Source organism: Zalophus californianus, chromosome 3 (genome assembly GCF_009762305.2).
Source record: "Zalophus californianus isolate mZalCal1 chromosome 3, mZalCal1.pri.v2, whole genome shotgun sequence".
NCBI classification, from domain to species: Eukaryota; Metazoa; Chordata; class Mammalia; order Carnivora; family Otariidae; genus Zalophus; species Zalophus californianus.
Window position 1 is genome coordinate 61457086 of NC_045597.1, and position 20317 is coordinate 61477402.

A 20317-nucleotide genomic window follows, 5' to 3' on the forward strand; every position below is an offset into this window, starting at 1 on the left:
TCTAGAAACACACATGACAGAGTCTTCATCTAAAACTCTAAAGCAGGGCACCTGGGTGGCTCAGTTGGTTAAGCGTCTGCCTTCAGCTCAGGTCATGATCCCAGGGTCCTGGGATCGAGTCCTGCATTGGGGTCCTTGCCCAGCGGGGAGTCTGCTTCTCCCTCTACCCCTCTCCCCACTCATGCTCTCTCATAAATCAATCAATCAATCAATCAATCAATCTTAAAAAAAAAAAATAAAACTCTAAAGCCTCAACGCTCCGCTCCACACACCAACATGGGCACCACAGCTCCCAGGAACTTCACTCATAACAACAGCAGCAAGAGGGGATGTCAGTGTTTGCTCTTTGGTGTCATACTGAACTGCCAGACAAATAGATTTGCCAAAGGCTTCCCAACCCTAACCTGACGCTAAGTAGATTTGCTTCTGTAGAGTATTTAAACTCAGAGACCAAACAAACACCTACATTAACCATACCACATGCAGCCTGGCCAAAGCCTACACAAAGCTGATTTATGCGATCAACTCACAGAGATGTGCACAGACAACGAGGGAGAGAAGCGGATGCAAGCCAAGCCAAGAATTCGCGGTAGCGCCATCCAAGGCACGCGGTGAGGACGTGCTGCTTTCTGTGATGCCTGGCCCACCCGCCAGACCGGAGCCCTGAGGGGGACCGACTCCCTTGACCTTGGCAGCCTTGATAGCTGTCCTTGGGATGCCCTTACCTGTCAGATCAAACCCATCTGATTAGGGGTTGGGAAAGAGAGCTCCTTACCTTTCCCAAAAGACACCTGGGGTCATTAAACAAAAGCACCTTTCTCCTTTTCATAACAAAGCCACCAAAGTGAAGCTAAGATGGTCTTGTTTGAAAGACATACCTTTCTATAACCTCAGGTTGCTGGTGGCTGAATGACAACACAGCAGTAGCAACAGTAACAGCAACAAACCTCGAACTTGTGACAGTCCCTGGAACTGCGTGGGATTCAAAAGTGTCCCATTCTTGGCCTCACCTTACTTTCATCCCCTCAAATAAAAAAATCCCCCCGCGAACTTAGGAGTACAAAAGTCCCACTCTGAAAAGAGCCACGGTGTTTTCCCCAGGCCCAGGGAGGCAAGAGTTTCTTTAGTCTTCTAGAATATGCAGCGCATCTTGGTGGTTTGTTAAATGCCTGTAGGGAAAGATTTATTGCCTTTCCAGCATGCCCTTCCCTTGCAACTGTGCATGCATGTGTGAGTGTGTCTGTGTGTGTATTTGTATATACACCCATGTGCATGCATGGGCATGTGTGTGTGTGTGAGTGTGTGAATGTGTGTGTGTGTGTATGTGTGCATGTGTGTGCCAGAGTGGGTGGTTCTCAGTCTTCATCGACAACAAATCTTCACCTGGACCACACGTAGACACAACCGCTGCATAGGACCAGTAGGCCCAGCACGGTGTGGCTGAGCACGAGGACCCCTACTGCAAAGAGGTACAGGGTTTTGTCCCAGTAATCCTGAGGCTGCTGGAAAGGGGGAATAAAATCAGGCAGGTAAACGGAAAAGACCCAGTGGTTTCCCAGAATGAAACAGAGGCAGAGGAAGAGGCTGAGGCTGAGGTGTCTATAATACTTGTGTGCATTCTGCCTCCAGGGATATTCATCATCATTGTCATTGTCGATCACCATGGCCTTGGACAGAAGCTGCCTCATCCTCGTGGAGTCGTACAGCAGGAGAGACCCCTGGGTTGTGGTAGGAAGTGAAGGGGTCAGAGGGCAGAGCAGCAAAGTAGGGGGGCGGGGGAGAAGGTAGGGGAGAAACAGAGAGATTTATTTATTATGAAAAGTGTGCACACTGGAGTTCGAAATGCCGCCAAGGAGTGAAATTTACTTTTGAAGAATGAGAACTGGCAAGAATGAAGGCATCAATCCTGAGTCAGCATCCCTGGTAGCATTTGCCTTTGAGATGTGTGAGCTGCTTTGGAGAAGGGATTCGTCGACTGAAATTCATCTCTGCACCCAGAGTTTTGCTGTTGCTCTGGTTTGCTTCATCAGCCTTGAGGTCATCCTTGGCCTTCCTGGCTCCAGTGACCTGCTTCTCCCCCTCCTCCCATGGCCACAAACCTGCCTGGGGTCATCAGCTGGAAGCGCCCTCCTCCCCACCTGTTGTTTAAGCCACTGGGTCTGTGGCATCTTGTCCCGGCAGCCTGAGCTCAGTAATGCAGACGCTAAGTGCTTTTAGGCATGTTGTCTTATTTAAAACAACCCTATGGAACGCACATTACTGTTCTCACTTTAGAAACAAAGAAGTTAAAGACCAGGAAGTTTAAGGATCTTGGCCAAGGTCACGTGCATGAAAAGTGGAAGAGCTAGAGTAGATCACCAGCTCTGTCTTCAACCAATGCTGGCATCCTTCCCCCAAGCCACTCTGCGTCTCTGCGTCTTCCAGTAGCTTCCCTCTTTGGTGACCCTCAAATGTGTCCCAGGCCCCGACTTCACCTGCATATAGGCTGATGGAACCCAAGTCTGCAGCTCCCTTCCAGAACTTTCGCCCAGACTTCAGACGCATGTGAAGCTCCACTGAGTATCCTCAGGCCCTCAGCTCAGTATGTTAACAACAGGATTTGTTACTTGCCATATTCCCCTCATTTGGTGACACTGCCCAAGCTAGAAACCCAGGAGGCTCCTTGCTCCTCACCTGGCCAAGGAAAGCTGCCATGCTGGGTGTACCTCCAGTAATTCCTTCCACACTGGAACGAAGGGCAGGGTCCAGCCATGTTGGTGTACCTTCCCTCTTGCTCACAACTTTCCTCAGTCACAACCCATGGCTCGTGCCTCAGGGCTGCCCTTCGCTCTGCTCTGGGGTCCCACGGTCTTCTCACCCCCAGTTCATTGTGTCTGTCCATCACTGTCCTCACCCTCAATTCATTGTGTCTGTGGACAGACTTTCCCTTCTCCCATCCTAGTGTTACGGAACCTGGACTAGATCGCCAGACAGAAGAACCAAGCAGCACCCGGAGATCTTGGAGGATAGGAGGTTTATTTAACGCCGGTGGGCTCAGAGGAGAGCGATCTCCAAAGATCTGAGCCCTGAGCACAAACAAAGGGGGCAATTTATACACTTCTACTTCCGCACACTTCGCACTTTTGGCGCGTGTGTGAAGCGGGGAAGGGAGAAGAACCCGGAAGAGCCCTGGGGCAAGGACTGGGACTCTCTCGTTGGCTCAGTCGGCCATCTTAGGACACAGATTTTCCTTATCATTAGCACACTTCCACCACACATGACTTTGTAACATGGATGCCTGGTCCTGATGCTGGACCCTCTGCCCTATGAGGAGCCCCCAGCAGACTTGCCTGCTACCTCCAGGCCACTTGGCAGGCCTGGTCAGTTCCAGATGCCATGGGACCACGCTTCCATGCCTCCAAAGGTCAATTTTAGTCCTTATTTTCCTGGAGCCCCAGTTCTTCAGCAAGAGGCTCATAAACAGATAATTACTTGTGTTGGGTACTTCCACCACTCACCATCTCCAGGGATCTGCAATTCCAGGCAGGGCCATGGAGCATGAGTGTGTCCCTCCTGTCCTTACGAATCCATCCAGTCAAGAGCACACACCCTTGACCTTTGAGCATTAGCCTTGCTAATTCCTCGTAGAGGGACAAAGACTATCTCGCCCCTAGTGGGTAGTTCCTGGCTCCCCTTTGAAATGCTGCTCGCATTTTATTTCACAAAGGACCACCATCCCACCCAGCTCTGACGGCACTCACGTGTTTCGGTTCCAGATGCTTCCTCTAAAGATGCACCCACAGAAGACCACAAGTCATCTTTGCTAAGGAAGCCTGGTTCCCTATCTTCCCTGTGTCTAGCAACTTGATCTATGATGTCTTCTGTAGACCTGTGCTGCTCATCCATTCTTTTCCAGAGTCCCAGGCTCCCCGCCTCTTCTAAGGCCAACCTCATGGCACCCCTAACCCATGGAGAACTGGGCTTCAGAAAAAATCCTCCAATAACCGACAGTGTGGCAGATTGGCGAGGGGGCAGCACAGAGCCAAGAGATGGAGCAAACAAGGTTCCATGCCAGGGCAGTGGAGTGGGTGATCATATCAAGAGAGACAGAGGACAGAGGAGCCCAAAGCTGTGCCTTTAGGTGGATAATGATTTCAGATTTGGACGGGTCACATTTAAAATTCCAGATGCAAATGTAAGTGGTGGGGACCTGCAGGATGGTGGGATCAGAGCCTGGGGGTGAAGAGTGACAGGTGAGACAGACTTACCTGGGGGCTCTGTGTGCAATGGTGACAGTGTCTCTGGCAATGGGCCTTGTACAGAGGGAGGTCCCCGTGCAGGAGTGAGTGCCCAACGTGCACCTTCTCGATTAACGCTCCCAGAGAACTGAGGCGAACTGCATTAAATAAATGGGTACCTGGGGGCACCGCAGCTGGAGCCATCAGGCCAAAATATCGGCAGTGATTTTCTCTGGGTGGTGGAATTTACAGGTGATTTTGATTTTCTTCTTTGTGCTTCTCCTATTCTCTTATTTTCTACCATGAAGAGTTATTACTTATGAAAAGACAGCACAGCCTAAGTAAAGTTGTTGGTCTGCTGCTTGGCCTGTATGATCTCAGTTAATGCTCACACCAACCATGGAGCTGCTTATTATCGTCTCTGCTCCATGGATGAGGGCACCAAGGAGCAGAGAAGGTAAGTCATTTCTTCCCTTCAAGCCAGGTCCACAGTGGGTAAAAAGGATGAGATGGGTGTCGGTCCACACTTGTGGCTATTGTCTACACCACATTCCCCAGATGTCTAAATCAGAGAATGTTCAGTAGGAGGGGCTCTTTGCTGGGAAAGTGCTCCCGTTTGGTCCAACCCTGCCCAGGTTTTCTAGAAGTATGACTTAGAGCCTGGTTGGGAGGCAGATTATTTCCATAAGAAAAGGAGAGTGAAGGCTCAGAGAGGTCCAGAGAGCCACCTGCACAGAGCCGGCTCACCCAAGGAGGACTTCCTGGAAGAAGGAAGTCTGCTCTGGACCCCTGTGAGCAGGGAAATGTGGGAGGGACCTCCTTGGAGCAGAAGTGGTGTGGTGAGGGTGAAGGGTGATGGGTTTGGGGAACAGGAGAGAAACAGTTTGATGGAGAAGGGCCGCTGAGGGGAACTGTGAGTTCGGGCAGGAGTGGATGGCACACCTGCTCTGCCATAAACTCAAGAGAAGCAACCTGTAAGCCTCAGTCTCCTCATCTGTAAGCTGGAGCTGATGGTACAGTCCGGCTTTCAGTTACTCAGCGCCCATTTTCCTTCCTAGCAGGGCCCGATCCCGTGGGTGTCCCTCACCCATCACAGGTGTACAGGAGAGAAAATCCCAGCATCTGCGCTCCCTAGAGGCACCTCCCCCACACTCTCAGCATGCTAGGGGGAGGGAGCAGCAAGAGGCCCAAGGCCCATGGATCTGGCTACCCTCCTTGGACTGCTTTGTGGGCAGTTCTTATTCCTTGTATTCAAAAATCCTTTCTGATACAAGTACCTGCCTCCAAAAGGTCTTGTAAGGACTAAGGGCAGAGCCCTTAACACTGCACGTGGTACATGGTAAGGGCTCACCGGGTGCTAGAAATTCTTACTGAGCAGTGGACTATTGGAAGATGAAGTGGAGGGTTAGGTAGGGAAATGGCCACTAAATCAGTGTTTCTGAACCTTTCTTTTTATCGTGACCCTCAGTAACAAATACATTTTACATCACAACCTAGTAGTTGGGGGACTGTATGTCCTTTGCTGGCTCAGAGCAGTCGTGGTTTGTGCTGTTTTCCTGACTGTTATTAGAGCTTAGGACTGTTATTAGAGCTTGTACTCGAAAAAGCGCCCCAGGTTGGATGATAAACTATGTGGCCAACGTACCCAAACACACATGTGTACATGTGTGCCACACAGTACTTACTGGGTACTCTGAGAGTTTCTATTCTGTTTTTTTTTTTTTTTTTTTTTTTAACGGTTACAACCTACTAAATTCACTTTCTGATCTTTCCAGGGGGTTGTGACTCTCAGTTCTTTTTGGTGACTCTGGGAAAGGTCCACTCAGCTTTCTCTTCAATAAAATGTAACACTGTGGCGGATCTGATGCATTTCAGAGAGGACACTGGGCATCGTGATGCAGTGTCCCGAGAGGGTTAAATACAAAGCACTGGCCTCACCCTCAAACTTCTCTGTCTGGGGATTCTATAAATCTGCCTGCTGTTGGGCTAACGGTTATGGACTCACTGTGTAGTACCTCGCCATGATGCGCACAAAAATTTAATTTGACTTCAAGCAGATTTAGATTGCCAGGGGGAAAAAATCAATGCTGTTTATTAGGGCCCTAGTTTGTTCATTAAAATAAATTACCTTTGGGTTCTGGGCTGGATTTCATAAAGGAAAAGTTTGCCGTTGTTAAGAGAGGAACAGGCCCCATGGACGGTAACATCTCCACAGGAAAGTTCCAGTTCACAGCCTGATGATGAGCTAGTCAAGTGAGAGAGGGCTGAGCGGAGGTAATTGCTGAAAACTTTGCCCTTGTTTGGTACATCTCTATGGTGCTCAATCCATCAGAGCTTTGCCCTAACACCACGGGGCCACAGGGGATAGGCAGCCCCACTGAGCAGAGAGCCTCTGGGTTTCCCTGGAGCTAAACAGAGTCCCAGGCAGATCCCGTAGGGATGTTGTTACGGGGGGGGGGGACCACGTGTTACTGCACATTCCAGAACATTGACCCCCCAGACTGCTTTCGGGACCTGCGGGCATTTACTAGTGAAGTAACTCGGGCACAAAAGGCTCCGAGCACTTGCCCCAAATCAGACACGTTTCCCATGATCTGAGCCAGTGACTTCTGGCTGCAAATGAGAGCGGCAATCTTGAAGACATTCCTTTGATGTCCTATCAGTACCCTGACCAATGCCACCAGCCAGCATCTCCTGAAGGCCCCAAGCTCCAGAAGGAAGCCGGCAAAGAAATCCGACAGTGGGTCCCAATGAAATTTTATACATGGTACTCTTGATTGTTTTCTCTTGTGCTTCATTTTTTAAAAAGATTTTATTCATTTATTTGAGAGAGAAAGAATGAGACAGAGCGAGAGAACATGAGAGGGGGAGGGTCAGAGGGAGAAGCAGGCTCCCCGCTGAGTAGGGGGTCTGATGCGGGACTCGATCCCGGGGCTCCAGGATCATGACCTGAGCTGAAGGCAGCCGCTTAACCAACGGAGCCATCAGGTGCCCCGTCTTGCGCTTCATTTTTATGAAACCATGTTGGAAAAATGGATGCTTGTGTGTTCTAGCTTTGGATACAGGAAGCTCTGAGCGGGGCGTGGACCGTTGGGAAGGGTCGCTGATAAATGGAGGCAGACCTAACATACCTTAGGCCTGAGGTGCTTTGGGCAGGTGGGACATTTCTGTGGGCCAGGGGTTTGGAAACTAACTGCAGACTACGCAGGCCCCTCCATATTTTTTCTTCTGTCACTTTTCCTGTGAAAACAGATGTCAATACAACCCATGAGCAAATCGGCTCCCTACACTGACATAAGCTGAGAATCACAGAGAAGCACTCCTACCCCTGAACATCCAAGTTTAATGTTTGATTGATGACTGCAGCTAACGGATTCGGTGCTAATCAACTAAGAATGAGGAGAAAAACAGAAATAAGAGCTGCTCAAATTAAATACATTTGAACTAGCTGCAAACTCCACTGCCCTTCACAGGAAACTTTTTAAAAAGAAGCACAGAGAAAGGCCAAGATTAGACTGGCTGGATTCAAAGGTAAAATTAATTGGCAGTCAGTGACTCCTCTTTGTCAACTGCTGTCGGACCAAAGCCGCTCAGCACACTGAACTCAGGGCAGCAGGAGGAAAGCGATTGCTAAGATGCCCAGCTCTGGGTGAACGCTCCTCATCTGGAAAAATCCATGTCTCTGCAAACAGACTCCAGGACCCACCTTGCTCTGTTGTTTCCACAACCCTGAGCTTTGGGGGCAGGTTGCGGGCGGGGGCGGGGGGAGTGTTCTGGCTCCTCTGTGAGCAGCAAACAATTAAAGGATGCATACCACGGTGCCCGTAAGTTACATTTCTGTAAGAACTACAAACAACGGATATATATACTTCACCTTTAAGGCTCCAATGATCCCAGCTACTAGCAAACAGAGATGAATGAGGAGGTGTGTGGGGCAGTCCTCCAAAAACTTCATTCCTACAAAGGGGAGAGGACAAACGAGGATTAAGAGAAATGCATTCAAGAGCACAATGCCAATTGGGAAGATTCATGAGATTTCTGCAGAAGCCCAGATGCTCCTCACATAAACTGTAACCTGATCGATTCCCTGCTTGTGGAGTGCGCCCGGTCTCACTGGCCACCTGATCGTTAGGATGCTCAGGGGAATGAATGGCTGTCCACCAGACATCAGGCAGAGCAGGGATCAGACATCACTTCGTCTGGCTATTAACTGGCTGTACCCTTTCTTAATGGTAATTTTAATCCCACTAGTAATGCTTTCTCTACTTTTCTCAGGCCTCTGTCTTCTAGGCCTATTATCAACCAATGGTGGTACGATATATTATTTAAAATATATGAAAAAAACTGCCTGTTGCCCTCCGTGACCAATCTGGCTCAAATGACCAGGCTTTGGATGGGTTCCAGCACACATCTCGGCTGTGAGGAGACATTGACGGCTCCGCGAGCGTCCCTGACATTTCCCAGCCCCCTTGTGGGTAGCCCAGTGCTGTATGACTACTTCTGACCCATGCCCCGTGGGATACTTTGGGGCCAAAGCCTTTAAAAACTGACATGTGACCCTTGGTTTTCTTCCCCTGCTTTGACCTCCTGGAATCCGTGGGTTGGAATGGTCAGTGCTCAAGACTAAAGTAATTTGGAGTGGGAAGTCATCACATTACCCTGCGGAGTCCTCTGGAACCCTGGAGAGGCTCCTGACCCACAGTGGAATTTTCATGAGCGGGAAATAAACCTTTATAGCGCTGAGCCACTGAGATTCTGGGGCTAATTTATTACCGCAGCGCGGTCAAGTTACCCTGACCGATACATCTGTCAACAGAGCCCCAGAAAGGGGATGCTCACTGTAAAATCGAAGGGTTCTGTTAAAATGACATTTAAATCTTTAGCTCTGATTTGATTTTTATTTCCCATGAATGCCTTGGCACTTAGAGGAAATAAGCCATTTCCCCACGGCAACACCATATTCCACTGAAATTAATAAAAATTCCTGGGTAGGCAGAGACCCACAAATTAAGGGCCCCAGAGTAAAACCAAATACGTACGTTGCTCCAATCATCAACCTGGGGAGGCTTGCCTTCCTAGATATCTCTGATGTTCCACTGAAGTCATTACTAGATGGAAATACTTTCCAAGTCTCGATGGAACCTTTTCACACAAAGACCTTTAAATGCTGGATGCCAACGTTGTTGGATATGAACTGCCTTTCAATTCAAAACCCAGCTGCGAGATGAACATTGAGTAATGACTTCTATATCTGCTCATTCCTAATGAATAAAAGCAGATGCTCCTCACAGGAGGGTCAAACAGCGCACAGATGGCTTCAGAGGATCCTAATAAATTTAATAAATCGTCTTTCCCCTTGTGTTCTTCACGTATTGCTTAGTACCTACCTTACCTCTAGATTTGCTTTCTATCTGATTGGCAGGATCACAATGACCTTCTTTAGGCTTTTTGGGCAGGCTCATATTATGGGGTTTTTAAAATTATGTTTTTACATGTTTTATTGTGATATAATAAATATAACAATATTTTGCCATTGTAACCATTTTTACATGTATGATCCAGGGGCACTAATTATATTCCCAATCTTGTGCATTGGTCAGCACTATCTAGTTCTAGAACGTTTTCAACGCCCCAAACAGAAACTCATAACCACGGAGCAGTGATTCCTCAATACTCTCTTCCTGCAGTGAGTGTAGGGATTTTAGTGTAATGTCTATGGGAACGGGCCTTGTAGGTTCTTGCTTCATTTAAGCAGCCTTATTAGTGAATGAACTATTCCAGTTAAAGTCATTTTCCAGATAACTAGATGACAGGCTCCAAAAGCTTCTCCCTCCCCCCCCAATAAAAATCTATCTTTCACTTGATAGATTTTGCACAGGACTTTTTTTTAAAGGATACTCCTGACTTCCTAAGCAGGGTCGAGCAGAGCCGTATAATACATGGTTTTTTTTGAACTCCCTATAATAATGACAGCTTCAGGGCCTACTGAAGTGGTTGAATTATCTGCCCTTCTACTAAACGGCCCTAGACTTCTTAGCTACTTTAGTTCTGGGCAAACTTTAGAGTTTTATTTTGTTCTTTTATTTCCCATCAAGCTGTCAGCTTTTGCTTATTACAAATCTAAAAGTCCTATTTTGTATTAGTTTTTTGTTTTTTAGTATTTAGCTGCCTTTTTTTTTCTTGAGTGAAAGTCACATAAAATAAAGTTAACCATTTTAAAGTGAAGTATTCAGGGGCACTGAGTGTATTCACAAAGTTGTATAACTGCCACCTCTATGTAGTTCCAAAATATTTTCATCACCTCAAAGGGAAACCCCAAACCCATTAAGCAATTAGGGTACTGGGGTCTTATTCAACAACTCCCATGCCCTTTGAATTTCTACTCCAGTGGGCTGTGAACTTGGAGACTAGAACACCAGTCTTGCTAGGTCTCTACTGAAATGGGTTTAGCTAAGTTCTGTGTACAGAACCCAGGGGCCCCCATTCGCGACATTCCAGGGCCTGACTTTAATTTCAGTGACTGACACATGACAACGATTTTTAGCTACTCAGGGAGCTTCCTACTCCCTTGACACTTCATACTTTCAGATTACTGAGGTTATTTAATATATGTGACTTATGGAAGTATTTATTCATGCATTCAGCAAAAGAAATGTACAGAGCACCAACACATTACCGTAGCACTTCTCACACTGCTCACGACAGGCTTCCACATGGGAACCCAGGAGCTGGGAGGGGGCCTTGGGAAACCTCCAGCCCACTGGCCCCCAACCTGGCCCACATCATCTAGCCACAGATTTTTAAAAGCAGCTATGTGTCCCCACCCCGGACATATTGCATCAATATGTCCCAGGGCAAGACCCAGGAGTCAGTCTTTTTAAAACGTTCAACCAAGTCATTCTGTTATGATTAATATGTGTTTGGAAATCCTCCTCAGTCCAGCCAGCTCTTCCTAGCACACGTTTTATGCTTCAGGATGCAGCGCCGTGGTCCCGAGGCCGGCTGCGGCTGACCTGTGGGGTCCAGCAGCTCAGCAGCCGGCTCACCTGGGAAGGCCACGGAGAGTGGCGGTGCCTGGAGGGCCGAGAGCACGAAAATGAAGCAGGCTGCCAGGAGAAGGAGCAAACACCGGCTTAGAAACACGCAGACCCTTTCGCTTCCTTCGCAGTGCCGTCTCCTGCTGCCTCCGTGAGGCCCGACCTTCTGGCAAGTCGGCAGATGGCAGGAGGTTCCTGCCCCACTGCACGGTAGGGAGGGCCGGGTGCAAGCCCAGACTTGCCTCTCTGGGAGGGCTGAATGTCGCCGAGGAGCGTGCTGCCAGGTCAAAGACCCACATTTCCTGCACCACCTCTCCCAAATCTGACAGCTTCTAGAAAAGGAGTTTATGAACTGCAGCTCTGCCCGCCAGGATGCCGGAAGCCACCAGCATTCGCCCAGCCAGGCAGGATCCACCCTGCCCTTCCTGGGAGGCTCTCCCTACTGCAGATGGTTCTCCCCCTCCCCTGCCCAAGATTCACTGACAACTTGATTTATCACTTACAGAATTTGCTTCACGAAGTCTTTTTCCCTTTCTGTTTCTTTGGCTCCATCTCCCACAGAATATGCTCGGAGATGGTCTCCTACAACTTCTTACTGACACACAGTGGAAGAGCGCTCTTTGCTGCTTGCTTGGGGTTTTTCTTCCTGCTCCTGCCCCCATTTCACCCCTCTGGCATTGGGAGAGGAGAGTGGCACGGGAGTTGCATAGCCCTAGGACTGTCACTCATTAGCTGTGTGGCTCTGGGCAAATTAGATGACCTCCTGGGGTGTCACGTTCTTCTTCTGTACAATGCATTAGCAGATGCACACCCCAGCTCAGTGTATGGCACTACTATGATTAGGCAATTATTTCCCCTTGTTTCTTGGTCTCCCCATCTGTTAAATGGCCTGCACATGCAGGTTTGGCTTGGCCAGCATTTTTTTTCTTAATTATGAATTTGAATGCCTTTTGGGTAGCTTGTTCCCCCCCCCGCCCCAGTTCTCGATGTTAAAGTTTTGATAACATCACACATTTATGTATCCTGGTAGGTTCTGATGCCAGCGCTGAGAACAGAGACAGGATCTTGGAGCGCATATCATGGTAGCTTCCTCAGCTTTCACTCCTTCCTCTCTGGGTAATCACCCCAATTTTTGCTCTCATCTCCCCACCTGCCCACCTTCCCAGTCTCCTATGCAGTTAATGTGCTCTGGCACAAGCTGACTCCACCCTGGGCTTTGGAGAAGGGCATGAGGTTTAGCTCTAAATTAATCGGCCGAGTAGTATTCATTGGATATGTTATCATTTGGTGAATAAGCTTATGACTCATCTTGGGCCAAGCATACTTGAGTAGAGAAAAAAGGAAATAAGCTTTCTCACTGTTTGGGTAAAACTTGCAAGAGCAAGGCTTCTCTCCCTCCCTGGCCACTGGTGTGCAAGCACCATGCTCTAGGGACTGCTGGCTGCCATCTTGCCACCATGAAGGCGAGTCAGCCTGAGAATGACACATGGAAGGCAAAAAGGAGAGGCAAGAAGAAACTAGGTCCTCAGTGGCATTTGTAACCCACTGAATTACACACCCATGAAGCTAAACTATTTCCGTTGATATGAACCAATAAATCCTCTTTATTAATTAAGCCAGCTTGAGTTGGGTTTTCCATTACTTACACTGAATCCTCTGTAATTAGTTTCATCTACAAGGCCCATTCCAGTTTTGGATCATCAAAGATCTCAGATTTATTTGTGAATCCCAGTAGTCTCTGGAGGAGAAAAGATCTGAGGCTGCGCGTGTCTGTGGCCGAGAGCCTCACATTCACGACACCAAACCACAAGCTCTGCTCCTACTTGTCAGAGCAGAGCAGGATGGACACGGCAGGGTACTGCCCCTCCCCTTCAGCAGGCCCCCTTAAGTTGCCCTTCATGCCAACCTTGACCTTCACCTCCAGGAGATGTCGAGGAGGACACGCACGCAGAGTGATCGGCCCCAGTGTTCACTCCTCCCTTCAAATCACGCTTCTCTGAATTAGCTATAACGCTGATCATCATTCTAGGCATTATTCTAGAACTTTCCTAACAGATCTGTTAAAATGATCGAGTGTCATAACCCACGTAAGGCAAGAAACACAAGGTCTGCTGCATGATAAACAGGGCTCGTGTTAGCCACTGTCATTATCACCACTATTATTATTCAAGATGTGTGACTTCCCTTTGATTCCAGACCCCACCTAGAGACCAAATGGGGAACTGGAAGAACAGCAGTGAGGGAGGCCCTGTGGTTCGCAGGGACTTTGAATGAGTTGAGCAGGGACAGTCCCAAACCCGAGCTCCTTTTGTGGAGCTGACATCAGACTGCGCCCCCAGCTCACAAGAGGCCCCCTCTCTGCAGTACCCCTGTCTGGGCCTAAGGCTCAAACCTGCTCTCCCCACCTCCGAGACATCATTCTCGGGTTCCGTGGCCACGCTAGCTACAAAATCGGCATCTCTCCAAAACAGGATCCGGGAATCTGTGTCTGAAAGCCACTGCCCCGGGGGATGGTGAAGTAGGCCGTCCGCATGCCATCTTTTTCATAAGCTGGGCCGGAGAGGTTTCAGCCAGGCCTTCCTTAGAGTCTGCTTGTTCCGGGCAGCGCGAGGTGCTGCGGCTGCAGGGTTTCACTGGGATGGAAGTCATCAGCGGTTAACAACACCGGGGCTTCTTGACCACTTGGTCCTAATAAGGACCAGCGCAGCCCCAGTCAGGGATCAGAAAGCTGAGCCTCCCCCCTGGTCCACCTGCCCCCTGGGAGAGCTGGTTCCACACTGATGGGTCACCCGAGCTCTCTGCAACAGAGGCTGAGTTGCCTCAGGACCTTGCTCAGGCCAGGGCAGTGGTTTGACAGCAGTGACCACCGCTAATAAACACTGCTATGCTTTTGAGCTTATTGAGCATGGATTCTGAGGTGGCTCAGAGTGCTGCCCTCTGGTTTCTGACAAAATGAGTCTCTATCGGGTCAGTCTGAAAGAGCTCGGTGACAGAGCTAAATCAACTGAGAGTCTCAAAGGGGCAAATAATTCAGAGTTAGAGCAGTGTGGGAGGATATTAGAACCAGAGGGTTGGAGCCAAACCATTCTTTATGCCAAGAGCACAGATAAACTGAGTCCTGTCTTAGCGAGAGGGCGAGGAGGAAGATGGTGTCCGGATTAGTCAGCTCAGCATCCTTGCTCACACCTTCAAGTAGGTTTAACTCTGCCGCTCCCACCATGGCTGATCGGAGACATGGGAGCACCTCGCTGTGGGTCGAAGTGGGCAGCCAGAAGTATTCAAAGCTTTTTTAAAAGGGGTAATCTTGACAGGAAAGGTGGGCAACTCTTAGCTTAGTCTGTTCTCGAGGATCTCCAGAACCTGTTCCTATGAATAGCAAGTGTATCCCCTGCTCTTGCTTAAGGTGAAATAGTTTAATGTGGCAGCCAAGACTAAAACCCGGTCGTTTTTCTCTGCAACACCACCTTTCAAGGTTCCCCTGACTACCGAACGCCCAGCAGGCAGGTGGCAAAGGGCGCAGGAGGATAACCTCAAAGTAGACGCCCCTTCTTTCCCAACTGCCCTCCCCACTTGCCTGTATCCTTAAAGGCACCAAACCCCACCCCCTATGCCACTCCCGTCCCCTCCTGATACAGCCAGTGATTCCATCTCTGCCTTGTGTTTCCCACCTGTTTCTCTTGCCCTCCTGTATCAGCACCTGCAGCATCCTCTCACCTGGCTTGTTTCATAGCCACCCACTCGACCCCAGAGGTCAAGGCCAAAGCAGCTTGCAGGGGGTGGCACTTGCTCGGTGCCTACCCCGCTTCATCACAGACATTCACCCATGTATTCCTGTATTTGACAAAGGTTTAGGGAGATGCAAAATGGGCATGATGAGCCACACCGGCTCAGACCTCACAACCTCATAAGGGAGACAGACGGGAGGCATAGCCAAGGAGCAGTACATATCAGTGGGTGAAAGGGGCCAGCAGCGGTGCACGAAGCAGTAAGAAGCCCAGAGGAAGGGAGTCCCAGGGCAATCAAGGAACACTTCCAGGAGGAGGTGATATAGCCTTGGTGTTCATGGGTGGATAGGGTTTTGAAAGGCTGAGTTGTGGAGAGATGGCTTTTCAGTGGAAGGGAAATTCCTAGAGGAGACAAAAGATTCAAGTAAGAAAAGTTCACAGTGGTTTTGGGGAGTGTAGCTGAGCATAGGTCATTCGTAATAGACAAATGCAGATGAGATTGGGAAGAGATCTTGAGAATAGAGCGTTTTTGAATTTTATTAGGAAGATAAAGGGCATTGCGGGATTTGGAGATGGGGGTGACATAATCAAAGTCAAACTGCTGGAAGAAGGATGGGGCCATGGCATGGTGACGGGGCAGGGGGACCAACGAGAAGGCTGACCCATGATGGAGCCTGGTGAGCAATCGAGGGTACAGGCAGGGCAGGGCCTTGAGTACCAGTTGGGTGTGGTGATGCAGAAGAGGAAGGAGCAGGGACATGACCCCAGTGCTATGCTTGGGTGACAAGGACGATGGTGGCGTTGACAGAGATGCGAGGGACGGAAAGAGGAGGAACTTCTGGGAAAGGACACGTGTCTCGTTCAGAATTCACTGCCTGTAATGTGTCAGGCCATCTTGTAGGCATCCGTGAGTCCAGAGCCCCAGGACGTTCTGAAACCAGCCCCACTGCCCACATTCTTGACGGTCCAACGTTTCAAGGCTTCCAGCTGTTCAGGTAATGGGGTGAGTTAGTAAGACGTATTGGGTGGGCAGATGTTAGAATCTCCTTTGCTGATCCTGGCAAGGGTGGCACGTTGTGCTTTCTTCGAGTGTGAGAGCAGTTCTGTGGGACTGTCCCAAAGGAAAGGGATGGAGGAAAGAGCCCAGATGCGGGGGGGGGCCATGGAGCTGGGAGAGAGCAGCCTCTTAAGCCCCTGAGGAATGGAGTTCTTTGATGGCACCTGTGGTTGGTGGCCCTTTGCCTGGCAGCATCCAGTGGGAATTACTACAAGAAGCATCTAGAAGGGGGCACCAGGCCTCCAGGCTTGTAAAGACCCAAACAGCCCAAGCCTGGCACCAGCACTGGCCACATGGCAGGGACAGCATACTGCTGGGCAGTTGGCGCAGGGAACAGGGGACCTGGGTGAGGCTCCCCCTGCCTGGAAGAAGGGGATGCCCTTTTTTCCAAGAAAAGCACCATCTGCTCCTAAGCTATATGTCCTTAAAGCTACCCTTACTAGGAGGGCGCCTTTTAAAAGTTGCACAAAGGGTCTGAAATAGACTCATCATAGCCTTCCCTGGAGAGTGGAAGCCTTCTCTGCCCCAAGCCCCAAAAGAGTGACACCCCCTCTCCCCAGCCTCAGCTCCTACAACCTGAACTCCTATGTGGCTGAAGTGCCCAAGATGGATTTTCTCGCTAGTCTGGCAAGTAGGAAGCTGAAGTCAGACTAATTTTATCTAGAAGGAGAGACGTTTTCAAGTTTTAAAAGTAAATTAAAAAATAACAACACAACACAACATGTACTACTGCTCACAGCAGAACTGTAGAATAAAATTGCCACTCTACGTTCAGTGTGCGGAGTATTGTGAGCCTCTCTCCACCTCGCTGGGGGGCTGCAAACACCCAGGGGCACAGTTCTTTGGGTCCAGTCGCAGGCTGGAAGGCCTCTCTCCTGGCGTCCCTCCTGAGTCTGTGCTTTGTTGCCCCCTTTCCAGCTGCTGTCTCCTTGTGGAGCTCAAGAGCACTTCCCAGGATGCCCTGATAGGTGTCAATGACCTGGGTTCACCACGCTCGTCGCATTTAATTGAGTTATCCCATGATGGCTGGAGGCCACACACACTGCACATGCATTCATCAAGATTTCATTGCTTCCCAGTTATTAAATTCATCCTCCAGGCCAGCGTCAGGGCACAAGGAAGCAAATGTACCGCAACAGAGTGAACTTGACAGAAAAGAATATATAAGATGGGAGGATGATGGTCAGGGCTGGGTAGTGGTCCAGGGCAGCTCTGGAAAGTTCTGCCGGATGGCTTGGTAGGGTCTGATGCATGACAGAGACTGCCCTGCTCTTTTGATGGACAGACAGATGGATGGGTCACTCCAGTGCGGCCCCAAGCCCCTCTCCTCTCCCCTTCCCCACCACCATTTGGCTAACTTTACATGTGGATAGGGACCAGCTGCAAATTAACCTAAGGGGATATCTGAAGACTGTTTTAAAAATACAACTTTTCTATCTAATTGCATAAGTACATACTACTTAATAGGAAATGTGGAAAATGCAGAAAGAAGAAGAAAATTTAAAAGTCATTTGAAAGGAAAACACTCTGGTGTATATGCATCTAAGGCAACATTTTAAGAAATTTGGGATAAGACCAGGGAGGCTTTTTTCCAGTCTAAATTCCAAGAGGAATGTTCATTGTGAAATTCTCCCTCTCTCTCTCTCTCTTTTTTTTTTTTTTTTGTTAAGTAGACCCTGCATCCAGCATGGAGCCCGACACAGGGCTTGAACTCACGACCCCGAGATCAAGACCTGAGCTGAGATCAAGAGTTGGATGCTTAACTGACTGAGCCACCCAGGTGCCCCTAATTATGAGATTCTTAAACATTCACAAAAGTAGAGAATTATAGAAAAAACATTCAGGTACCTATCACTCGGTTTTTTTGTCTGCATGCTTCTTGTTTTAACTTTTCGAACTTTTTAGTTGGAAATAATCCCATTGTATATTTCCTAAGGAGAGGGATAGTCTCCTATATAACCTCAGTACAGTTGGTAACTTCTCTTTTTTTTTTTTTTTTTTTAAGAGAGTGTGGCGGGGAGGGCAGAGGGGCAGAGGGGGAGAGAGAATCTTAAGCAGGCTCCACGCTAAGCACAGAAGGTGGCAACTTCTTAAATTCCCATTGATACAACGCTTAAGCCTACCATCCATATTCCAATTTTATTGACCCAATAAAGTCCTTGGATCCAAAGGTCAGATACTGCATTTTGTTATTTTATCTCCGTGGCCCCCTTGAATCTGGAACATGTCCAAAGCCGTTCTTTATTTACTGCGATGTTGACATTTTAGAAGAATATAGTTGTATGGACTGAATGTGTCCTCCCTAAATTCATGTTGACACTGTACCCCCAGGGTGAGGTGGGGCTTTGGGAGGTAATTCAGATCAGATGAGGCCATGAGGATGGAGCCCCCATGAAAGAGATTAGTGCTCTTACAAGAAACACAAGAGAGCTTGCTTCCTCTCTGCTCCCCACCATGTGAAGATACAATGAAAAGTCAGCAGGCTGACACTGAAAAAGAGCTCTCATCAGAACTGGCCCATGCTGGCACCCCGACCTTGGACCTCCCACCTCCAGAACTTTGAGAAATAAATGTTTGTTGTTTATAAGCCGCCCGGTCTAGGGTAAGTTGCTATGGCAGCCCAAACAGACTAAGACAACAGTACTTTCCACTGTCTTTGAATAGAACATTCCTCACTTTGGATTTGTGATGCTCCTTTGTGTTTAGATTAAAGTTGTACGTTCTTGGCCAGGTTGCTGTGTAGGTGATGGGCACCTGTCCCTCATTGGTGATGTTAATTTTGAACCTCAAAGTTTTCCCCAATTTTCCCACTGCATAATTACTATTTTTTTCTCCCTTCCAACCAGTAAGGAGCCTATGGAAAGATTCTAAGACAATGCAAACATCATGCTGGTTGATCATCAACATTTCCTCTTAGATTTAGCATCCATGGAAGATTTTTGCCTAATCCAATCTTTACGAGGGCAAGTGGGAGGTAGGAGAGCTCAGAGTGGAGAAGTGCCCTTTTGGGAGGCCCAGGGGACAAAGGGAGCCTAGTGTTTTCAGAGAAGCTGAGATGTTTTTGTCCGGCTACATTTTCCAGGGTGAGAAGTCAAAAAGGAAGAGATGACACAAGAGGTGAGCAGGGCTCAGCTTACAAAGTGTCTTTCGAGTGATCTGATGTTCTGCAGGAATGGGGAGTCACCAGCAGGGAGAGACCTCCCTGGCCATGTGTGGAGGGTGTGCTGAGGGGACCAGGCAGGGGGCAGGGGGAGCACATAGGAGGCCCTCCATGGTCCAAGCTGAAGACAGACTTGTCCACAGAACAAATAACAGGGATCAAGCTCAGGGATCAAGGAGACCCCAGATAGGGGAGGGCCAGTCAAAGGTTTTCCATCACCTTTCAAGGGCACTTGAGCTGATGGCCTAGACCAGGGGACTTCTGGTATAACCCAGAAACATCCCTTTTTCTGGGGAACCCTGAGAGTAATACTTCCTCTCTGGCTAACTTGGTCTCACTGTCGGGGCTCTCGTTCCAAGAATGGGTAGGGATGTGTGTGGAGAGGTGGGGTGGCAGTTAATTTCAGGAGAACATAGAACAACAATATGGCCAAAGGTGTTGCCTCTTCCAGAGGGCAGCGAACCTGCCTGTGTGTTTTTCATTCCTGCCAGAGCCTCAGAGCCTCTGGGCAGAGGCTCCAGTACCACTGCTCCCACTCTGGCTCCCACATAGTAGGTGTGCCCTGGCGGGCGGGGGGGGGAGTCCGTAGCCCCCAGAGCCATCCCAGGGAAGAAAATGTCAGGCTGTGCCTGAGGAGGATGAGATGGGGGCTGGACACATCAGCTAGAGGACAAGGTGGTTCATTCATTCACCCATCTAGTATCCAGTGGACAGGTATTATGCTCCTATGATATGCCAGCAGTGAGCTGGACCCCCGGGGGGAGGGAGAAGGGGGAGCTGGAGACAGTACATGGCTGTCCACACGCCAATACTGTTGTAGCCAGGCACCCGTCATCGTCCGCTCTACCTTGGTCTGCCCTGCCTATGGACTGCTACTTCCTGACACTATTGCTCTAAGATTTTACAGATGAACCATGAATAAAGGGATCCTTGTGGGAAGCCTTAGACAACATCTCTCACCATGAGGTGCATGCTTTCATCCCAAGGAAACTCAGGGCTTGGGATTTGCTTCAGGATATTCCAAATGTCAAGATGTAGCCTGGGCCTTCTGTAACATGACCCAGCCCCCTCGGGACACAAAGGACTCCAGCAGGTGATAGTGGAGGAAAAGTCCAATTTGG

General features: G+C 49.1%; 1 protein-coding gene across 1 annotated transcript; it reads right to left on the reverse strand.

Annotated features, from left to right (window-relative positions):
* Window positions 1-1379: 1379 nt before the first annotated feature.
* Window positions 1380-20031, reverse strand: TMEM272 (transmembrane protein 272). Its single transcript, XM_027590685.1, has 4 exons — window positions 19987-20031; window positions 11264-11420; window positions 8092-8174; window positions 1380-1718 (listed from the first exon to the last, which is right to left on the reverse strand). The coding sequence occupies exons 1-4, from the start codon at window positions 20029-20031 to the stop codon at window positions 1380-1382; spliced, it is 624 nt and encodes a 207-aa protein (XP_027446486.1).
* Between the last annotated feature and the right edge of the window lie 286 nt (window positions 20032-20317).